Source organism: Balearica regulorum, chromosome 1 (assembly GCF_011004875.1).
Source record: "Balearica regulorum gibbericeps isolate bBalReg1 chromosome 1, bBalReg1.pri, whole genome shotgun sequence".
In the NCBI taxonomy this organism is placed as follows: Eukaryota; Metazoa; Chordata; class Aves; order Gruiformes; family Gruidae; genus Balearica; species Balearica regulorum.
In genome coordinates this window covers 79,837,689-79,860,808 of record NC_046184.1, presented here as the reverse complement: position 1 = coordinate 79,860,808, position 23,120 = coordinate 79,837,689, and the positions used below count along the sequence as shown (strand labels likewise).

The 23,120-nt window shown below is 39.3% G+C and overlaps 1 protein-coding gene across 2 annotated transcripts in view; it reads left to right on the top strand.

Annotated features, from left to right (window-relative positions):
- Positions 1-23,120, top strand: part of LRP6 (LDL receptor related protein 6) — a 127,485-nt gene that overhangs the window by 42,327 nt on the left and 62,038 nt on the right. For both annotated transcript variants that reach the window (XM_075760779.1, XM_075760770.1), the window contains 3 exons: positions 9,950-10,147; positions 21,108-21,304; positions 22,048-22,179. In XM_075760779.1, the coding sequence (XP_075616894.1) occupies positions 9,954-10,147; positions 21,108-21,304; positions 22,048-22,179 (523 nt within the window). In that variant the 5' untranslated portion in view covers positions 9,950-9,953. The remainder of the gene's footprint in view (positions 1-9,949; positions 10,148-21,107; positions 21,305-22,047; positions 22,180-23,120) is intronic.

Below are 23,120 nucleotides of genomic sequence, written 5' to 3'. Positions count from 1 at the left end.
ATTTTGTTATGTTTGCGTGGTTTCTCACTGCTTAATGCCCTCTAGTGTTGCATTCTTTTGAATTGTGGCACATAATGTTGGGTTTGGCTGGTTTTTTGGAATCGGAGGTAAACCCTAAGTAGAACATCTATTTTTGAAAACAGAAGCTAATAGGATTTGCCTAGGTGGGCTCCTTCAGTATCAGCACTATACTTGGGAGTTCTGCATGTATCTACATTTTTCTCCTATTGTCTTGTCACTGACACCTCTTTTTCACCTCTCTGGAGGGTTTCTGAGTGGAAGAAGAGTGAATGGGCCCTGTTCGCACTGCCTCCACCCCCCTGGATTGTCACAGCACACGAAGATCATCCATGCTTCTCAAAACCTGGGCCAGATGATATGTCTTCTGGACTGAGGAGTGCTAATCTTTTCTGCCTGGGCTGGCAATAGCTAGCTTGCTTGAGACGCTTGGAGGCTCTGTGTGTGTGATACGTAAGGGAAGAAAAAGAGACGTGTTACTCAGAGGACTGAAGTATGTTTATTGGTGCAGAGGAAGGTAGTCAGCCAGTAGGTATAAGGAGAATTGTTGGTCCCTGCTGCATTAGTGACTCAACTCTCCGCCTTCTGCATTGATGCAGGAGAGGGGGAAAAGTGGCAACCCTGAGGTGTCAGGCCTCTGGCAAAAGCAACTGCAAACACATGGGCCAGCTTTATCAGTATAGTGTTTATTGGGCAGGAATGCAACAGTATTTAAATAAGCAAAATATTGGGTAGAGTCTTATCTTCCGCTTTTGTGAACATGAGTTTCACACTAAGAAAACTTTTTTTGGCTGATTTTCAAAATCTCTGTTTTTAAATAATGTGCAAATTATAGAGGCTGTTTGTGTATGCATTATGTGATAGTTCCCCACAATGTTGCCAAATAAAGATAGTTTTCCCTTTCCCAAAATGCTTATCAGTATATCCTTATATCATTTCTGTAGTATCCATTTTCCACTCTTCCTCCCAAGCACCCGGTGAGTTCAAAATGTGATGTATCTTTTTCCAGATGCTGTAGTGAAAACAGGGAAGAGCACTTCTCCACTTGTTTGGAAGCAGCCTATATATGTTGGTTTTTTTAATGGCATTTAGTATAATTGTTTTAAATTCCATGAGCTGATGGCAAATGATCAGAACTTTTTTCTTTTCTTTTTTTTTTCCTCTTTCCTTTCTAAGAATTCAGGGTTGAGCTGAAAGTTTTAAATTGACACACTTTTGAGTGATTGGAAGCATACTTGGGTTTTTCCCCCCTCAGTGTAGTTTGGTGAGCATTTTCTTTGTTCCTTGTTAGAAAGTGTCTTGTGAGTGAGGCCTGTGCTTGGGGGAGGGCTTTGGACTTTCCCCCCATGTTTTGATGCATCTCTGTGCCAGAAGTGATTTGTACAGTGTGCATGGTTAATGTTGGCTGTTACCAGAAGAGCAGGTAAATGACTTGCAAGAAGCTTGTAGGGAGAAATGGTAGTGATTTGGATTTAAAGTTGTTTTAATTGATTTTTAACTTTAGAATTCCAGGTGCATAAATACAAGAAGTGTAGTTGCTGCAGAATGCCTAACTACTTTTTTCATAAAAATTGAATCCAAGTGCTTGATATTGTGCTATTTAAACTAGGAATGGAAAAGCAACAGTAGTCTTACTTCTATTTTTGCAAATTCTAACCTAGAAAAAGATTGAGTGAAGTCTCAGACAGCTCAGTTAATTTGACAATAATGTTTTCAATATAAAAATGAAGGGGTGTTTGTTTTATCCCAGTGTGAAGCCTTTGGCTGGTATTCAGATTGCATTTAGTGGGCCTTTCTAAATGCTCTGTGAACACATTCCTCCTTGTCAAGAAAAGCCAAGCCCACCTAGGTTTATAACTCCAGAATTAGGGCCCTAACCAAATCTCCAGTGTAATGTAGCCTGTCTCGTTATGCATTAATTACACTGTGTCCCTTTATTTCTGCTCTTTTTACCTTCCATAGAGCAATCTCTCCTCTTCGCCCCCCTTTTTTTGTAGTGAATATCATGTAGCTTTTGATGGGTTAAAAATAGGGCCTTATTTTTGTTAATTTTGTAGTATGAAAAGACTAATTGGTCCATGCTGCTTTCTTACAGGAGAGTAAGCGATTTAGTGAGTCTAGTGGATGATCAAAGTATAGAAGAAAAAAAAACAAACCAGTCAAGGCAAATAAAGCCATTTCCGAAAAGCTGAAATGAATGAATTACGTGCCTGTGTGTTCCTTACTGAAGGCATCAGGTTGGTTTCCATATCAACAAGCTGATAAACAAATCACAAGGACAGGAACTTCACTGAAAATGTACTGAGGTCCTAAATGACAGAATTCATTTAATAAAAAAAAAAAAAGCCTAAGGAATGATGGTTACATATAAGTAAGCCTGATTTACATACCAAACAATAGGATGGAAACTGAAAAAAGAATTAGCAGAGTGCTGGAAATGTGATATGAAGGGTAAGAGCCAACTTGGTTTGGTAGAGCATTAAAGTTCATTTGGGCATCTTGGAGGAGTCAGGAATCAAGAACACAAAAATGACCCAGTTGGTACTAGTATACGGAGAAAGGAGCTGAATAACGAGAGGATGTTTTACTGATGAAAGACTTACTTGGAATGATTAAAAAAAAAATCTTACTGAGGAAAAATTGCAGAAGGATCTCATGATACTGAACGTGCTGTTCCCCACTTTCAGCTGATGGAAGACAGAGCATCTCCCCAGTATTTTTTTCAACTAATTTAATCCCTTTTCTCACTCCTGGCAGTGTCATCCTGCTTTCTCATGTTTTAGCACAGGTACTCACTTGATGGCATGGTGAGCTGCTTCAAGGAATTGATCGGACCCCAACTTAATCCAGTAAAACTGAGAATAATGTGAAGTGGGTAGATCTTGGCTAAGAACTGTTACTGTTGTAAATTGCATCTGCATTAAGGGTTGCTAGGATAGTTATACCAGCACATTTGGTTTAATGTGAGTTTAGTTGATGTATCTGTGCAGTACCCTGCATGCAGTTCATAAGTCAAAATTTTGCACAGGGATGTACAGTGGGATGACTAGATTTTTGCTTCTAAGAAACAGCCCTGAATGCCAGATGGCAGATTTCTCCCTCTTGCCCTCATTTACTCCGTGACATGATTGGGATGTACGGCTGCTCTCCTGCTGTGGAGCAGTGGCTGTGGTCCTAGGGCTTCAATTTAAGATACAAGTATAGGGAAAATCTTTCTCTGCTTCCTGTATTCAGGATGTATAGGGAGATAAGGAAACTAATTCTCCCAGTTTTTTATTGAAAGATAAGAAGCGAGTTTGATTATGATTGTATTGAAAAGATGTTGGTGTGTCAAAGCAGAGTGTGAAAAATTCATGGTTGCAGATGACTTGTCTAGTTTCAACCCAAAGCTCTTTAAAATTACTGAATTCTAAACTCTCACTTACAAATTAAATATTTACAGTGCAAATGTTTGTATTTCTTTACAGGGACTTGCACTAAAAACATTATTTTTCATTGTACAAAGGACTTAAATTTTATCTGGGAAAGATGGTGAACAGCAATCCCATGGCTTTCTCACTGCTCTCCACTGCTTGTAGTTTTACTGTAGCTAAATATTCTTTTATACTGGCTCTCAGGATTTTGTTCATTTCACAGGTGTGTAGATCTGCACCTTTTAATACAATCTCAAAGAGCTGTTTGAAATGAGTAGTTTTGTGTACATGGGCTCCTCCAGGGCAATATGAGTGAGTACAGCTGGAGGCACTGCCAGGGCAGACCTCTGGGCAACTCCTCAGCCCTGAAGAGCTACCCAGCTTCTACCGTGGCAGCAGCGCACAGTCCTGGCTCTGCTTCTTTCCTGGCCTCTGGAGAGACACTGGCACAGTTGTTTGGGTTGGGTTTTGTTCGTGTATTTGTTTTTTCAAAGTCTGTCAAAACTGCCAGGTGGTTTGCTTTCCTCTGCTATTTTCTCATTATAGTTGAAGAACCAAGGTAGATTGGAAAGCAAGAATTTTCCTTTTGTTAATTTGTCCATCTCCTGTTACGTTGACTAATGTTTTAGTTTTCTGTTGGCTTACCTGCTGCTAAAAGGCTGGCTGAACTTTGCAGGACCTTATGTATTCCATCTGGAGTGATTCCTGTGCAAAGGGCTGGCTGAGGCCTTCCAAAGCACATCTGCATCTTGCAGTCAGCTAGGGTCTAGGGATAGTGTTAAATGGGTAACAGAAAGAGGGAATTGTTTCCTTCTATATTATTTGGCTTAAACTGGGAAAATTGTTGTTTCAAATATTATTTTTAAATGTTGCTAAATTCTGACAAGCTTTATTTGCTGCTTGCTCTAGGAGAAACCAGAAAATGGCTTCTGTTTCGTAACTGTGGAAGGCATGTTCTTAGACCTTTTGTGTCTGGAGATAGGAGAGGTTAATTTACAAGTTCAAGGAGCAAGAGACCTTTCCACCTGCTCATACAATTGAAATTCTGCTGTTGTGAGCATTCAGCAAAAATAGCTACTGCTTGGTTTTTAATGAACCTCTTTCTCTTTTTCTTTGGGATCTATGACCAAAAGGACAGCCGTATGCATGTGACTGCAGTGTATGCAGCTTATGTTTGACAGTTAAGTCAAATCTTACTTCCCATGGACTCTCAGAAATGTCTGGGTGAAAATGAAAAACAATCTTTCATCTATGTTTTTCTTGTCAGATTGCCCAGCATATTCTTTAAACTAGAATACCTGAAAACAGACGGCATGATGGCTGAGAGATACTTTTGCATATGGAGTGGTTTCTTTCTGTTTATGAAATGAGAATAAAATGTAAGTTTGTGCTTCCATGTTGATTTCTTATGAATGACTTTCAGTGGTTTTACTAAGGTATCCTTTTCAGGGCTTGTGAAAACCATCTCCAAAACCTCATTCTAGTTTTATACTGTGTTGTTGATACTGAGCTAGAAACAAGCATCAGCTTCTGATCACTTCATCACAGGTTTTCTTCTTTCCAAAACTGGAATGTTTGCATTTATCCCTTATTTTAGAAATGAATTCCAAGAAAAGGGAAGATCTGGTGATAATTTTCTTCTCCTGCTAGATAAGGTCTGACCAGGAGACTAATGCCAGCTCTAAAGTGGAAATCCTTGTATTGCCATACTGGTTATAGGTGGGTCTTTGCCTAATTAGTATACTGCCTGATGTGCTGGGGTAAATGCAGTCATTTGCATGAAAGTACTATCTCCAGGATAGCTTCCTCCTCTTGAGAGAACCAGTATAGAGTATAGTGGGAAAAATATTTGTATACCTTCTAAAAAATGTGTTCCAGTAGACCTTTTTCTAGTGTATGGTAGACATACATAGATGTGGAATTTTGCACATTGATTTCTCCGTCTTGTCAATTGAGTCTTTAGCATCCCTGACAGGATCAGTTCTGGAGGCTGCAGTAGTTCATCATTACTGACCTCTGTTTCTGCACAAGGTTACTGCTCTGTTAGCTGCAGTGGCAGAATGAGATGTCTCTGTTACAGGTCATTGTGTGAAAGTCACTGGACAGACTCATGTCTAGTTTTGATGGTCTGAGCACTAATAACCTGGGCTGCGAAATGGAAGAGCTGAGGTGCAAGCACCTGTGGAGTTCTGCCACTCCTCCAGCGCTCACCAGGGTGCAGGGATTGGGGGGATAGGGTGGGGAGAGTTAAAAAGGTGTGGCTTAGTCCACTGGTGCTTGCTTGTCAAGCATTTTGAGCGCATCTGGGTTGTTCAGTCATTTGCTAGGCACACTGATGCTTTTGAGGGGAGTAAAATAAAAAGGCTTGGTTTGCAGTGAAAGAAATCTTGTTTTGTTTTTGTCCAGTGTATGTAGCAATGGTTAAAACAGGTGGTTCTGAGCCAGCTGTGCTCACCTGAAATGAGAAGCTACAGCTGCTTTGGGAGCCTGTGGGCTCCTAAAACCAGTAAGTTTAAGGCAAGGAAATTCAGTGTGTTAGGATGTTAATAGCTCACTACTTACTTCACACCCATTCCCACATAGCTGCTCATAGTACGTGCAAGAGCGATGTTGTAGAGGCAGCTGCAAAGCTGCATAGGATAAGTTAACTTGCACAAAAAATACTCTTCAGTGCATTGACTTTAACAGTAATAAATTATTGTAGAGCAACTCTGAAAATGACATTCAGCTAATGTCCACACTTACTTATTCATAGAGACAAGCTATTGTAAGACTACAGTTCTCAGCTAGCTAAGAACATCTTTTCTCATGTTTATATTGATTGTATCCCAAAGGGATATTTCTCCCTCTCTTTTATGAAGTATTATCTCCATATTTAATTTGCTATGTGCATTTTTTTGCTTTTCTTGGAGGACTGAAAATATTTCCTGAATTTTGCAATCGGTTGAGAAACTTTGTACTAAAGCCTTCCTGTGGTACTTTTAGTCACCATATTTGAAAATTCATTTTCTGTTTCATTCAGTACTTGTTATGTCCTTCTGCATTGCAGTCTCCATCCCTCTATGAACCTGCCTCAAGAAGTTTCTTTTTAAGGATACCTGAAGGGTCACTTGATTCGAATTTCTTTTCTTAAACTCCTGAAGGGCTGCAAACATTTCTTCCTCTTAAGTCAAGAGCTACTTTCAAGAGCCAAACACGTATTTATTGTGTGTAATTTTCCTGAATTACTCCAGCGCCTATCATTTAACTTTGTATTTCTTCGTTAGATGAGTGTCAGTCCTCCTAGCGCTGGAGCCGGAGCGGTTGCGTTTCACAAGGACCACTGCAGAGCTGATGAGCTCCACAGGGGTTGCTGCACTTCTGAAACCTTTGCAGGCTCTGAAGTTTGGCAGCTGTTTGGGTCCCCGTAGAGCTCAGAGGTTCTTAGGTACTGAAACGAGTATAATTGCAAAGTTGGAGCATTCACTGTGAAGGGCCTCACCAAATAATTGGCTGTCCCAATTAAGCAGCTGCTCTTCCCACTGAATAATGTTCAGGAAGGTAAACGTTTGCCTGCCCTGTAAGGTGTCCCAATTAACTGCCTTAAAATCAGCTAAGTGTCGCGTGGGGTATCTCTGTTCAATGAGTAAAACAGTTGCAAGCATCTCGATGGGGGGCTGGTGTTTTAATGACACTCCTAGCAGGACCCTAGTTTCGTGCGGGACAGTAGGCTGAAAGGATTGGCATCAGTGTTGGGGAGCGGTGCGGATCAAAAAGTTGCAAAGCTGATGGGTGCTGGCGATGAATTTCTCTCCCTCTGTGCGTACTGTCGGAAATCAATGCTAAATTATAACATTTAATCTTGGCATTTGTACTCTGCAAGCTTTTTTCTATGTATGTGGGATACTCTGCTGTCAGTGTGCCTAGACTTTATGAGCTTTTGAGAAAAGGTCTGTTATTTATTATATTTGTTCATTGCACAGAATGGAACCAAGAAATGCTGTTTACTTCACACACACACACACATATGCAGACACACACCCCCCGTGACAAAACCTCTTAATTTGGGGCAAATCAAAACTGTGAAGTTACATCTGTACAATCAATGCATAGTGATTTCTGATGCGTTTTAAGAGGAAGTTTTATTGCGTGGGTTCACCTTATCCACTCATACTGTTGTTGGCACCCCGTGCTGGTTGAGGCAGCTATAAAAACCGACACTCTGCGTGGAAGTAGAAGTGTTCATGCAGCTGTGCACTGGAATGCATTCAGACTGATTTTGAGCCCAGACCTGTTATTTGAATCCAGTTTCCTCCATGGCCATATAAGCCCCGTACTGGAAGCAAAGATGATCTGCAATAAGTTGCTTAAAAGCAATCTCTACCGAAAGAAATGGTCATCAAGCTGTAACTTGCATTGCTTTTGCAGCACTGAAAAGCCCTGCTCCCCAAGTGAAGCACAGCCCTTGATGCCATTGGCTGGAGCGTGGCTGGTTGCAAAGAGTTTTAATGGAGACATTAAAAGCTGTAGGCTTTCAAGCAAGATGGAGGAAAACAAACAGGTGATAGTTGGGGAAAAAAATAAATTAAAAAATTGGAGAAACTGAGCAGAGGTCATTGGAGCTGACTGGAAATGTTACTGAGCCTTAAAGCCAGCTCTGTGTGCATGTGTGCTCCTCTGACAAATTAAATAGGGCTGGTTTTGTGAAGTCCGGGAAGGCTTTTCTTTGTTACCAAACTTCCCTTACCTGTTTTTGCTTGAGTAATTGCAGCGTGCATGAGAGGTGAGAGGGAGACAGGGAAGAAGATGAGGCTGTACAGCAACTAATGAGCTGTTTCAGCCTGAAAAATCAGTCTAGCAGGGTGGCCAGAGCCTTGGAACCTATTAACCTTGATGAAGTATTTGGAAGGCTAGGACTTGACAGCTGGGGCAAAGAAGGGTCTTTTTAAAGATGTTTAAATAAATCTCTATTTTTCCTCACTTCTTTCTCATGAGTGCTTGCTGGTGAAATGCTGCCTGACTTTTTTAAACTTTTCTTTTTTTCAGGTATATAGTTGTCTTACTGCATAGCTTGACCAGGTGACTTGCTACTGTGCTATGTATCTGAAAATTAATTGGTTTTGGTTTTTGTCGTCTTGCTGATGGAAAACCAATTTCTCTCACTCATTCATGCCTACAAAAATCTCACATGTTCTCTTCAGGTATTTGTGCTCTGTGTTTCATATTGCTCCATAAAGAATGACTCACTTGGGATCGAAGAGGGCAATATTTGTGTTAATCAGCTGCATTTCTGTCCACAGATATAGCTGTGCATTAAAACAAACACTCTGTAGACATGAATTAAGGGGGAAAATATGACATGGAATTTCCTGACTTTTTGAAATTGAAAAAATAATTCTTTGCCAAGAATAACTTCATCTGCAAATGCTTCTTAAATGTGTTCCACATTTGTTTTTCTTTAAAGGATGGGTGGCCAGGCCTCTTCACATGTGGGCACCATATAGTGACATACTGTGGTTATGTGATGATCTGGGTTAGTTTAAAGGCTTCAGATCTTTCCTAATCTGGATTGTTTTGACTGAGCCAGGTTAGGGAGCACAGATACAAGCAGGTATGCTGGCAGATGTCATGAGGTTATGAGAAGCAATTTAGGACAGCAGTTGTCTGTCCCAGCTGCAACAACAAAACAGAGCAAGTGCCACGGACACACTTTGTCTGATCTGTTTACATTATATGTTACTACTGTTTAGTTATGCATTCTGTTAACAACCCACAAAAGTAAATCCATTTTCTACCACCTGCAGAAAAAAGCCAAATATTCTTACCCCCCACTAGTCTCCAGCCATAATAAAGTGGTTTCCCTTGCTTCACCTCAGTCTTGAATGCAACTAGGTAACTTCCCCCACACACTACTTGCTAAATAATGTTTAAACATGTGCCAGTATATGCTAACATATTTTAAAACTTGCTTCCCCAGTCTTAAAAGATTTTATGGAGTGTTTTGCCCAGTCACTGGGTGCAAACTGCTTCTAAACATGTTGACTTAGCTGCCTGTCTCTGAATTTCTCTGGGAAAAAAAGGACATGAATTAGTCTTCCATCAAATCCACTTCACTGCCTTGCATGCAACTGCTATAAGTCTACATGCCTCCTTTTTTCATTTCCCCGCATGCTCTGACCCATGTTAAAGAGACTGCTGTACTCTTATGCTAGTACCTGTCTTTGCTGTTTAATGTTGAATTCTGAGATTATTGTCAAGATCCTTTGGGTATCCCCAATGAAAGAAACATATGGGAGTATAATGTGACATAGTACTGTTGGTTTGTCTTCAGTTGTTTTTCTTCAGCTTTTTGTAAAGTAACTTCTCTTGTGTTTCGCAGACATGTGTACCTTACCCAGTAGAACAGACCTCCACAGACACTGTCTTCTGCAGAATAGACAGCACCTTTGCCTTTACTGAAAGTTGTATCCAATGTTCCAGTTGCAAATTTATGTGATTGCTTTCTTTTTTTGTCTTTTCTCTTTTTAAAATAATTATAGGTTCATGTATTGGACAGACTGGGGAGAAGTGCCAAAGATAGAACGTGCTGGAATGGATGGTTCAAGCCGCTCCATTATAGTCAACACGGACATATATTGGCCAAATGGATTGACATTGGATTATGAGGAACAGAAACTTTATTGGGCAGATGCTAAACTGAATTTTATCCACAAATCAAATCTGGATGGAAGTCATAGGTAAGAAGTTTTTGTTTGATCTATATAATCTGGTGCTTTTCTTAGAAGATGTCGCCTAAGCAACATCATAAGCTCTGTGGCAGAGAATTGTCATGTTAGCACTCACAAAATTTTAACCAAACTGGTACTATCAGAAACTTTTATCCTCTCCCATCCTCCCCTTTCCAACACTGTGAAGTTGAATGTGTGCTCCTCTTTGAGGTATCCTGTAACTCTCACTAAGTCTTCTCTCAGAATCAGTCCTACAAAGAAATCCTTGAATCCTATTCTTAATTGTATAAGACTATGTAGCAAAATTGTCTCTTCTCAATAGTTCTTCTGTGCTCTGTTGCTGTGATATTCAGAAATACATAAAGTAATCTAGGAAATGAATTATCATATACTAGTATTTCAGTTGTATTGATCCTTGGGGTTGGGAATTTAGTGGAAAACAGTCTTTACAGAGAACTATGTTAAAATGACTGTTTTCCTCTAACAGTTTTATAGCAATGATGTAATTCTTTTTGATCCAGTCATGTAACTGGTATTTTATTTATGCATTTGTCCATAATTTGGGTGATGACCCCCTTTCATATAAATGAGGTAGCTTTGACAAGTACTGTTTGCACACGCAAGTGAATCACAGTTAGCTAGTGCCAAAGGTATCATATTAGTGATAGATTTTTTTTTTTTTTTTGGAGGTTATCCTTTGCAAATTTTTGTGACGCTTCAGCTGGTTTATCTAGGCATGAAATATCCTTTCTTATGTTCTTCATTCTGATCTCTAAGGGACTTGTCCCTTCTTTCACCACAAATGTTAATCTAGCATAAAGAAATCAATCATATTGACAAGATGGGTGTTCTGTGTGGACTTGTGAGTAGGAACACAGGCAGCACGTGTGAAACATATCCACTGTCTTCCTGCGGTATTTATTTTTAACTCCACAGTTTCTTGTAATGCTGGTTTGAAAGGTTATGTCATTTTCTTCTTAAATTCTACCTGTTAAGAGACCAAAACTTGATTATTTTTGTAACAGTGTTTATTTATAGAAGGTAACGGGAGGTGGATGCAGTTTTAAATTTGTGTCTTTGGATATAAATATTATAACTAGGTTTGCTAATTCAAAACATGGAGATATGGATATCTATTTTGAAGTAGTCCTTCATTTGCTGTTTATTTCACAAGAAAGAAAACTTAATAGTACAAAAAAAGAGAGAAATATTTCACAGTGATACTTTATTAATAGAGAGATCATGAAACCAGATGTGTAACAGAAAGTAATCTCAGCTGAAAGCGATCACACATGGGGCTCAATGTGACAGCTTGCCACCTGAAAAATTGCAGTCCAAGTGTGGACTTCTCACACAAATATGAAGTGCTCACAGTTGCTTTAGGAGTAACAGAAGCCAGCAAAGCCAAAACAACTCCACCTTCCAAACAATAACACCAGCGAGAAGAAAGTGCCACTCCAAAATGGCTATCAATATGACCGCACCTAAAACGCACTTCAGTGGCTTTCTCCAACAGAGTAATTTGGTGGCTCGGTTTATTCTTGAGTTACTGCTTTTTTTGTGCCTTTCTATTTATATGAGAGGGAAAGGACTGCCTTAGTATAACAACACACTATTGCAGTCTGGCTGATGCCCTTCTAGGAAGAGAGTGCATATTGGGTGCTGCATTGAATGTTACTGCTTTCAGTAGCATCCCCTGGAAAATGATGCAGGATGCAGAGATGATTTTTGAAACATGAATTGCTTGAAAAGTGTCCACCTACCAAAAATCTACACCACAACCATCCAAATCTATATCTACATTTTTCCCATGGAGCACAGACCTCCCTGTCTTACCTAGTGTCTCCAGTCTTTTTGGCTCCAGAGCAATTTTCATGTTTCCTGCTGGCACTACTGTCTTTTCAATCTTCTTTTGCTACAAACTTCTTTGCAGTTTTTCCCTGACCGGTGGTCTGTTGGACAGGGTTGTAAATATACTTGGGTTTGGTTTGGTTTTTTTAAATTTTTTTTAATGGTGTTTATTGCCTGGTTGGCCTTTGGCTAATTTGGAAGTGATTCATTCTAGAGATGAGGCTGTGAAGGTTCTGATCGATCTTGGTGTGAGGGGCTGACCAACCTTGTCGGTCTGCAGAGAGCTGCATCTAACAGCTGTGGCTCATGACATAGAAGTGAAGTCACCTGGGTCCCAGGAGTTACCTCATTCTAAAGTAAATTCTCTGGAATTGGTGAAACCTAAAATAAAGACCTGTATAGACAATAATTTTGGGGTTTTTTAGATCTACTAATTCGTTCTTACATATTCATTAAAAACAATACAATTAGTCTAATGCTTTAAAGTTGTTGGGTTTATTTTTTAAACTGATAATGAAACATATCAGAAAGATTTCATGGTAGTATGCTGATATGTTACCATTTGAGGGGGAGAAAAGGAAATTGTCTTTAGAGAGGAAAGCAGTGCATATGACTTCCCTTAAGAGCTCAGAAGCACACACCGCTTGCAGCAGCACCTGTTTTTCCCTAGGCATGTGAGAAAGTTCTGAAGATTCAGAAAACAGTCAACATCTGTATCTAGGCATAATTTTTTTTGCTTTTCATTCTTTGCAATTACATCATTGGGAGGGGAAAAAAAAGAATTGCAGAAGTTAGGCTATTCTACAATGGGGTTTTATGTAATTTTTTTTTCTCTGTTATGACCTCTTAGCCTCTTTAAGAAGAAAGATCTTCTGGGGCTGTCTAAAATGATTCTTTTTTGTTAAATACTGTCTTTCAGTTATTCATCAAATTCACCTTTCTCAATGCATTTTACAGCTGTAATTCTGTGTTTTGGCTCTTAATTATTTTATTAATTTTTTTCAATAACTGATTTTCTAATACTAAAAAAGAAAAGACAATTTCTAATTCTGCAGACAAAACAAAACCCCTGAGATCTTCCTTTTAAGTGAAAAAACCCCCACCAAAACCCACAACCCACAAAGCCTTCAGTCTTTTCTCCTAGTCATCTCCACCCCCCAAAAAAGAAAAACTAACCAGATTTTTCTGTGAACGCTAGAACTAATATCTGGGTTTAGAAGGATTTCTACTTGTCCCTCCACCTCAGCAGCAGTCCCTCTGGCTTCTCTCTGTATGTTCCTATGCCCTGTGTACTCACACCTCCCCTGCTTTTTTCTCCCTCCTTGCCATCCCTCAAATGCACACATGGCTCCTTATATTCCTTCACCTAGCATTGTCCTGTGTCCTCTGTGCACTTTTGCTGGGTCTGGCAGCAAGATGTGTTCCTGGGCAGCTTATTTCTGCTGCTCCTCTTGTCAGGTGAGTCAAATACAGGGGGTTTAGGGTTGCTCGTGTTTTCATAGCCATCCATTTGTTAAGGAAATCTTGTAAAAAGTAAAAAAAATAAGAATTTCTTTGTGATCCCTGCTTTCCTGAATGGTTGACCAAGAGATAGGAGATGCATTGGGTATGAAGTTGGAGGAGATGGATACTGAACAGACACACCCAGTATGATCAAATGGCCTTGCTTCCGTGTGAAAAGATGACATTGTGTGATTAGGCCAACTTTTTTCCACCACCACCTTTTAAAATTCCCTTTTAAGAGGGCTTAATTTTCCTTAAGAGTTAAGAATGGGAGAGGACAAGATCATTATCATTGAGTGCGTAATCTAACTTAAACCAGACTTTTTGGTTTATTTAGAAACTGCTAGCTTTAATTTAATGATTTGTTCTTAATATTTAGACCATTTTTCTAACGGCTGTCTTACATTTAGAAAGTAAGTTTGAATTTTTTTTTTTAGCTATCTAAATTTCTGTTGATTAAAACAGATTTTTTGTTTGTTTGTTTTATCACTGCAAAGCGTTACTAGTTTTTCTTCTGCTTTACCTACTGTCAACACGTCTGGGAAAATATTTATGCTTCTGGAAGCTGGAGTTATTAAAATAAAAAGGCAATTGAGTTACTGAAAGGCATATAGCTTCATAAAAATACAATGTTCTAGATCTGAATAGTGTTAGTAACTTTTAGGAAGGGAAGCAGATAAGTAAAGATTTGATCTGTCTCAAGTTTTTTATTGTTGTGCAGCGTGAAGTGGGAAAGAGTCTGTAGCCGATAAATGTTATTGTAAAAGCTTCGTGTAAAGCAGGATGACATGCATTTTAATTGCTTTGAGGGAAGTGAGAAATAGTTAGCAGGAACTAACATCTTTATATCAAAAAAGAATTTCAAACAGTTCAAAGAAAACTGCTTTTGTGGTTTGGATGGTGAGAGAGAATACAATGTAAATAGGAAAAGATTTTAATTAGTGTCACTGACAGTATTAAAGTATTGAGGTTCAGAGCTCAATGGTCTAACATTTGGAATGAGTAAAAGGGAAACATTCTTGGCATGTTTCTAAATCTGTAAGGAATCCATAACTTTTTTTTGTCTTCCTGTAGTCTGACTATCACGTCTCTACACCTGGCACTACACAAGAATTAAAATTTAAAGATTTATATGTCAGAGAAGGACGCTGATATGCGTGGATGCTTTGCTTCTTGCTTGCAGGGGTCTGGCTAGTGGCAGAGTACAGAAGGCAGGTGGGAGGAATATGCAGCAGGAGAAACAAAGGCAGGCGCTTTTTTTTTTTTTTTTGGTCACCTCTTTGGACAGGACCTAGATAAGCTCCCTTTGGAGTTGGTGAGGCTCTGCATCAAAACTAGTAAGCAGCATGACAGCGCAGGCAGTAGCACACAGTAAATCTGTGGTAGAGTCATAAATTCATGAGAGAACCTCTACAGCAGATTTTACAGGGATGATGTATTGTTCGTTACCTGCTAGCCCTGGGACTTATTAGCCCTAGCTACTCCAGTGATGGCTCCTTAGAATAAAGAGGAAGAGCACAGAAGTTGATGACTAATGCCCTTGGATTGCCAGCAAGAGAAAGGAATGAACAGTTTTTCATGTCAGAATGTAATAATTAAAAAATTATATTGGTGCATAGAAGAGATGGTTTTGTTTTTTGCAGCGCTCGCTCTGCTCTTATCAGAGTGAACAGTTGCTTTTTGTGGGACTAATTAAACAAAACTGAATTGCAGACAGCTCTCCTGTGAGTAGAGTACCCGAGATAGGTTGGCCTGCTAAGGCAGCTCTTGAATTAATTTTCTCTTCTTTTACCCTGCAGCAGCAGTTCTAATTAATAAGTTAACACGTTACTGGCTGAAGGGAAATGCACTTACAAGGTCCCCCAGGAAGTGTTTGTGCTAATGAGATGGGTTTTGAGGCCACTGTAAGAAAACATACTTTCAGCAACTGTCAAGAAAGCTGGGAAGCTCTTGCGAGGAGGTGAATGTCTTAAGTTTGCACTTGAGCATTGATTTTTCTAGTTCCTGTTTTCAAGCATCAGCTCATGTCTGTCTGCCAGATGATTAGTTGCGGATTTGGTGAAACACTAAAAATATTGTGTCCCTGCTAGAAGAGTTTCTTTTTCATTATTTGCATATAATATGTATAATATATGACATTACGTGCAAGGTGTAAAATACTGCGTTCCGTGTATATCTTTGTGTATATTTCTGTGAGGTAAAAATGTTTAACACCCTCAAGCAGTGAGGAGGAACCAGTCTATGGTGAAAAGCCTGTTTCAGTACCTCACCAACACATTACAGACCGGCACAGATGATGAAAAGTGCCCTAATAAAAACCGGTAGAGAAGCCTGCATAAGCAGAATTAATTAGATTATTTGGACACAGAGCTAGGGTGAATTTCTTGGTTCTTCCCCAATATGCTTCTGAAACAAAATGCTGGAAAACTGGAGCTTCAAAACATCTGTAGTTGACTGTGTGTGATACGCATACGCTGTGTATATAGCTAGAGTCACTAGGTCACAGGTCTCTGCATATTTCTAGACTTCAGATAAAAATATGGTGGATCAATGGAGCTGCTCATCAATACTGCTTCTGAGACCTGGGATGGCAAAATGCAGAATTAGTTTGGGAATCACAGCCCTGCTGAAAGCCAAGGACAAGCAGCTTCAGGTTAGGAAAGCACATAGCCGCGTACGCAGTCAGTGGATCTACTGGTGCACCTTCCTTGTAACCTCTGTCATCTCCTGCTGGCTTCCCAGTCTCCTCCCCTCTTTCACCTACACTGCCTGTCATGATGGTGTTTGCCTGAAAGTTGACCTGCAGAATGACTTTGTTTCTCAACCACGGTTTTACTTCCGATTGACTTTTTCAGGCTTTCATTGAAGGTGGGATTTGAAATGTCATTGCTAGACCTGTTATTTGTTATACGTACTTTCTGGAGACACATGGCAATCATGGCTTAAGGAAGTGGCAAAAGAGAAAATGTTTTGGTTTTAAAAGACTGTATTATATCCCATATTTCCTGTTTACTTTCTCAGGTAATTAGAACCAGGCTTGTATGCCGATAGGAATATTTGAACAAGAAGTCATGGTAAAAATGCAACTTAGTTTTCCAAGTTTGCTTTGCAAATGTTTTTGTTAGGTTGGCAGGAGAGGAAATCTTGTAAGCTGCTGAGGGAAACAGAGCTCCCTGCCCTCCTTGTGGCATCTTTGGTGTGGTGTGGTGTTACACAGTTGTCTGTTGGTCTTTCATCCTGCTTCATCTGATGGTCTGTGGCATTCGTGCTGTAAAGTGCTTTTGCCCAAATTGTCACAAGGCAAAGCTGTGCAATTCTTGTGGTTCTCTGAATGCTCAGGCATTAAGTAATCTGCAGATGGAGGGAAACATTTTGTGTAAAATATTGTAATTTGATTCATGCAAGCCTGTCTTTTTATATGCTTTTGTTAACATGATGAGCACTAAAAGCAAGGTTCAGAAGATGGGTCTTTACATTTTTATATGGAGGTTGAGCGCAGATTGAGATTGTACAGGTCAGGAGGTCTAAAGTACCCTGGTTTTTCTGCAGGCGATCTGATCAGGTTTTGAAACTAGAAAACTGTAATGCAGCCAGAATAGAAGGAATTTGGTTAATAGAAAGTTTATTTTTATGGAGAAATGCTATTATGCTTGGATATAAAATATTATGTTAAAATTCTAGGGGAAAAAACAAATTATGATAATATTTTAAATTCATATTACCTTGATTTTTGGTAGCTTATTTTTTGTGTGAAGAATTCTTAAATTTCATATCTATAATCTAGTTTTGGATTTGAATGTGCTAGTATAAGCTGAAAGAAATAAAGGCAGACTGAGGAAATCCTAGTTGTGATAAAGGATTTTGGTCATTTTACTGTTAATTTTTATTTCAAGAGAGTTTAGTCTTTGTCTGAAATGCATATTATCCTGAAGCAAGAGCTTTTTTTGTCATTGTTAGTATAAAACTGGATAGATTGTCTATGAATTTTCATGTATGTATTCCATTTCAGAGTTCAGTAGCCCCTTTTGTAATGTCTGCTTTAACTTGTTTATTATTTGGTTCCTTTTTCTTTATCTTTGCAAAGTATTTCACAGGCAGAATAAGAATAGAACAAAGGTGAATGTATTTCAATTGGATCTACGTCTTCTTCAGGCAGTAGAAAACTCTTTGCTTTAATAAGTTTTTATTGTAATTGCATCTCTGATAACCATGATGATACTATAAATAGCTGTAGTTAGGAAATCACGATACACGGCACAGATGGAATTTAATTTCTGTGGAAACTGCTTGTTTTCTCTCTTTCTCTTCCCACCTTCCTTCTCTGCTGTCCCCTTCTGCATTTCTTTCCCAGCCAACTAAACAGAGTAGAGATTGTGACATTTTAAATGTCAATTGCCATCAAGATTTTTAAGGCAAATTTGTATGATTATATGCCTAGCACAGGGAAGATTATTAAAGTTAGCGTGTGCTTAGCGCCTTCTAATATGTAGCCAATTTGCATGTTGCCGAAGCCCTAGAGATACCTCCTGAACAAATAACATTACTCTTTATTCTCATCTCTCACTTTCTCATCATCTCTGGTGTCTCTTTTTAATGAGACTAATGATAGGAGTACAGCAGTTTGAAGGAACTTAAGAGCTTAATGAAGGATAATAGGATGTAGTGCTTTTTGCTGTTGTATCGCTTGTTCCAGTCAAGCCTGGGCTGATAACATAGAGGGTGAAGGTAGTTGCCACCAAAGAGCTGTCAGGTTGTGTCAGTCCAATTACACCTGCAGCACCATACCTGGTACCCAGGTGGGTGGCTTTCTTAGCGAGGCCAGAAACGTGGAGACCTGGCTGCTCCCTGACCCTGCACGGGAGCTTGTGGAACACCCTGTAGGTAGGAAGCTCCCACTCCTGTCAACCGTGCGCAGCCGTTGAGTGCTATGGGTGATGTTCTGGTCACCTTTATTCGCCTGGGTGTATTTAATAAATAATCAATCAAGGCTGAAGTCGGAACCCCTCTTCTCACCCGCCAAAACCAGAGCTCTGCAGTTCCTAATGCAGATCACGCTAAGGCATTACTGCTTCAACAGCAGCCATCAGAAGGACATTTCTTCATTGGGCTGCGGAGGTGCTGAGCTAGGGAGGCTCATTTAGCACAACTTAGCTACTGCTTCTGTGATGACACATCATATGGCTGCCGTTCAGCGAGGCTGATGGTGCAGCCTGTGGAGCGTTTTTTGAGGGGAAAAAAAGCCCTGCTGGTTTTGCTGATTGGAAGTGAGCTATCACCTTGTAATGGCTTGCTGGAAACAAGGGATATGGAGCATGTGTTACTGATAATACTCATCTTAATGAGATGCAAGAAATACGTGCTGTCGTGTTTGGGCCCAAAGCCATTTTCATGTGACAGTACCTTATATCTGCTGAGAAAAATTACACAGGTTTAAGAGTAATCGCTTCAAGGCTGTGGCTGACAGTGCAGCGGAATGAAGTACTCCTGCATCTCTCCAGATAAGGGCTGGTTTAAATAAGGATCGCAGTTCACCTTACACATTGTCATATGAATAGATGGTTGTCCAAAAGTTGGGCATATCTAACAGTATCTATTGTACTCAAAGATTTATTCCCTCTAGGAATGGTGGGTACTAATCACATTTAAAATTCCTCTGATTTTTTTTTTTTTATTAAGAAAATAGCAAGGCAGTCAGAATGCTTCATAAAAATGTTGCTTCTCTTGTGTGCATGGGAATGCTGTCTTTGGTGCATGTTTGGTATTTGTGAGAGCTTTTATTGCTTCTGTCCCGTATGACAAATGTCATAAAGACTTAGATAGTCTCCAAACCTGCTATAAACTAAAATTATTCAAATCTGAAAGCATTTAGGGTTTGGGGGTGCGGTTGGTAAAAATGTTTACAGAATTAGAATGTCTTTATTCTTGGCTTCACTGTTTGGCTGGTAGGTTTCAGCTGTAAATTATATTACAATAGTCTTTTGTAAGATGCTTAGTTGGTGCATTTAATTAGAAGCAAATATATACCTGACTCCAGACAGAGATAAGAAAGAAAAGATAATATGTCCTACTTTTGAGTGCAAAATATAAAGAAATAGAAAAAATTATTTGGTGTAGAATTGGAACACTGGAGTGACAAGTAAGGGAATGTATGTGTTTTTCTTGGGAGCAGAAAAAAATAGAAGCTTTAAAGATAATGCATCTTTTTCCAGAAGCTAAGGTGAAAGAGCGGTAATGACTGCAGTCTCTTTGTACTCAGAATCATTGGCAGAAGACACCTTCAAGTTTCTTGCTTTAATATACTCTTCTGTTATATTTTAACAGAAAATATTTGGAAAATAAGAGTGTTTTTGTCCTCTACTAAACCACTTCAGTTAAAGACTTCTTTGCAAAAGTGATGCATACAGTGCGGGGGTGTTTTCTCAGTAAATATACAGATAATGACTCTCTTCTCTGTAAGAAGAAAATTGGGAGGCTGATCATCATAGCGTACCCTATATATGAAGGAGTAGTAGGAGCTGTGTGTCAATCCCTTATGCTTTCAGTCCCGGAGAGGGACGGGGATGCCCACTGTTCAGTGGGAGCTCGTGTACATGGGAACGGATGTGTACCCACGCAGTTAGGAAGAAAGGAGGTGGAAAGAAGAGCTTGTGTAAATGATACTTGTGCGGCCCTGCTTTGAGCGGGGTGTTGGTCCAGATGACCTCCAGGGTCCTTTCCATCCTAAGGTGTTGGGGGTTTTTTATGATTCTGAATAAAATAACCATAAGAATTGAGCTACTTAATTCCAGTTCTGAGGAACCTGGGTACAGATAATTAGTTTCTGCATCACAAGAACCTGGAAAAACTGTCTTCAGTAATGTTTGTGCTGCATTTTTGTGATGGCTAATGAGCATGTGTTTGTATATATACATAAAATATATGGGTATACTCTTTAATTTTGTTTATGAACCTGGAGACAGGCGGTGACCCAGTTTGCTCAGAAATGATACCATTACCATGGCAGAAGATCAGTACAACTCTGTTTCATGGCACTGCTTATAATAAAAACAATAGCTTAATAATTATCATAATAATGAATAATGAAAAGTAACTTTAAAGATTTCTTTATAGTGAAACTATTTGCCATTAGAGTATTTTTCTGATGGTTGGAAAGAGCAAAACTGGACGAGATGGATGGACTGTTAATTGACCAAATGCTGTCTCAGTTTGAAATCTGCTGAGGCTGAAAAGGATGGACATCGTGTATCAGCAGGTAGCAGTCAGACTTGCATAAAGTCATCTGGCATTCTCCCCACTTGCGCACGGTGACATACAGCCCCACAGGTATTCAGTGTTAAAAAGGTGCTAAGAAATAGCCACAAACCTGTGTAAGGATTTCAGTTGGCATTTCTTGGCCATCTCAGCATCAGTAGACAGCCTGGAAATAGGACTCCTGTGTCGTTCCCCCGTACCATTCCCCACAGTGGGTGCACTCTATTTGTTCCTTATAAATAAATGGAAAGTTGTGATCAACAGTACTTACACTGTAAAACTTCTTTTCACAAAACCTATGTCCAGGCAAAACCACAGCATGACTTGCGTTTGAGCATCCATTTTCTTCCCTGTACTCTATTAGGCAAGCAGTGGTTAAAGGCTCCCTTCCACATCCTTTTGCTTTGACGCTGTTTGGGGACACGTTGTACTGGACTGACTGGAACACGCATTCGATCTTGGCCTGCAGCAAGTACTCCGGGGAGGACCTGCGTGAAATACATTCCAACATCTTCTCTCCCATGGATATCCATGCTTTCAGCCAAAAGAGGCAGCCAAATGGTAAGCTGTCTTGCTTTCTCTTTTTAACTGCAAGTTGGAACTGATTTGCAAAAATCTTAATTAGTCTTTCTGTATGGCAGTGGGTGGCTTCACTCGCGTCATGGTGCAATTTTTCCAATGGGAAAAGACCCAAAGAGAAACCAAATATTCTCTACATTGTTTTTTTTTTTAAGTGGAAAAAAACATCTCTTGCTTTTTTTTCTGCCTGCCACATTTATCCTGTTGTCATATTCCTTTTTCTGTTTCATGTGCCATAACTTTAGGCAACGTGGTATTTTTATTTTTTCCAAGTAGTAGTTCCTGAATGGAAAGTAGTATTAATTTGGCAGATGATATTAAGCAAGACTAGCTCTGTGTAATAACCACTGTCTTAACCATTGTGTTAATTTACTGTGTTTGCATTTTGTTTTTATATATACAACCTACTATACGTTCAACACTGACGTGTTGAATAGTTTGTGAAAATGAGAAGAGCAGAGCAGAGCTGAAAGAAGGCTCTTGTTTAGAGCTAAGTGCTACTTTCCCAAGAAAGGAAACGTTCAACATCCATATATTTTGGTACCATAAATACCCCACTACTCAACACTTGGAATTAATTTTTCCTTGTTCTGTGTTTATCATTTCCCTCTTTAATCTGTGTTGCTGCCACCGATTCTACTACTCAAATGCTGTATGTGTCTTAACACATGAGATGAGGTCATTCATTATCAGAAGCATTAATCTGTGTGATTTATGTTTAACAGCTACAAACCCATGTGGAATTAATAATGGTGGCTGCTCCCACTTGTGTTTGATGTCTCCTACCAAGCCCTCTTATCAGTGTGCATGTCCCACTGGTGTGAAACTTCTTGAGAATGGAAAGACCTGCAAAGATGGTAGGCTTTGTTTTTAAAAATCCTTTTAGATTAAGCACAAAGTAGGTTTTGGAGGGAAAGCGGTTCTTCCAGCTTCACTATATAGGGTGGCAAATTGTGAAATCATGCATGTTTTTGCAGTACAGATAGAAGTGATTGGAAAATGCCCTCTACTTTTCAAAAAAGAGTCTCATGGCTGACAGGCAGGTTGCCTCCAGTTACAAAATTTACGTTGCAATTCTGTCTCTGTCACTAATTCCCTGCAAGTTTTTTGGGGGCTCTGTGGTTCCCTTTTCTTAGAGAAAATGATACCTACCTCCTCTGTTGTCTCTCAAATGTTTCTAACATTCTTTTTCATTAATTAGTATTTGGCTAATAGGATTATACAATTAACACAATTTTTTTTTTTTTTAAGATCTGATGTCCACTTATTATACACACATACATGTGGAATCTCTTTCAGTTCACATGCATAAAGTTAGGCACCTATATCTGTATAGAGTAACTGAAAAGAATGGCATGTTTTTAGAGATGTTGAAAGTGTTTCAGCCTTAAAACTCAAGATGTGATTGAGACTTTGGGCTGTAAGCGCTCACCCAAAACTGCTCTTAGTGTCTCATTGTGGGCTAACATATATGATTTTAAATTGTTACATTTTCTAAGTATAGGTCTTGTGGTGGTGTGCTGTGGTTGCTGTAATACATTAACAGGATCAAAATAAACACTGGGAGATAATTAGCTTGCTCATAAATAACCATCTTTTATGCAGATCATCTCTCTGTGACAAAGGTAAATGGAGGAAGAAGCAAAAGATACAGCAGAACTTACTGTAAATAGACTAAATAAAATATATACAAAAATATTTTTTGTTACATTGTCTTTTTATATTTAAAAAATTCTTCTAGGCTTTTCAGCTGCTGTTCAGTGTTTCCTTTAATTTCGTGCTATTTCATGCTCTCTGC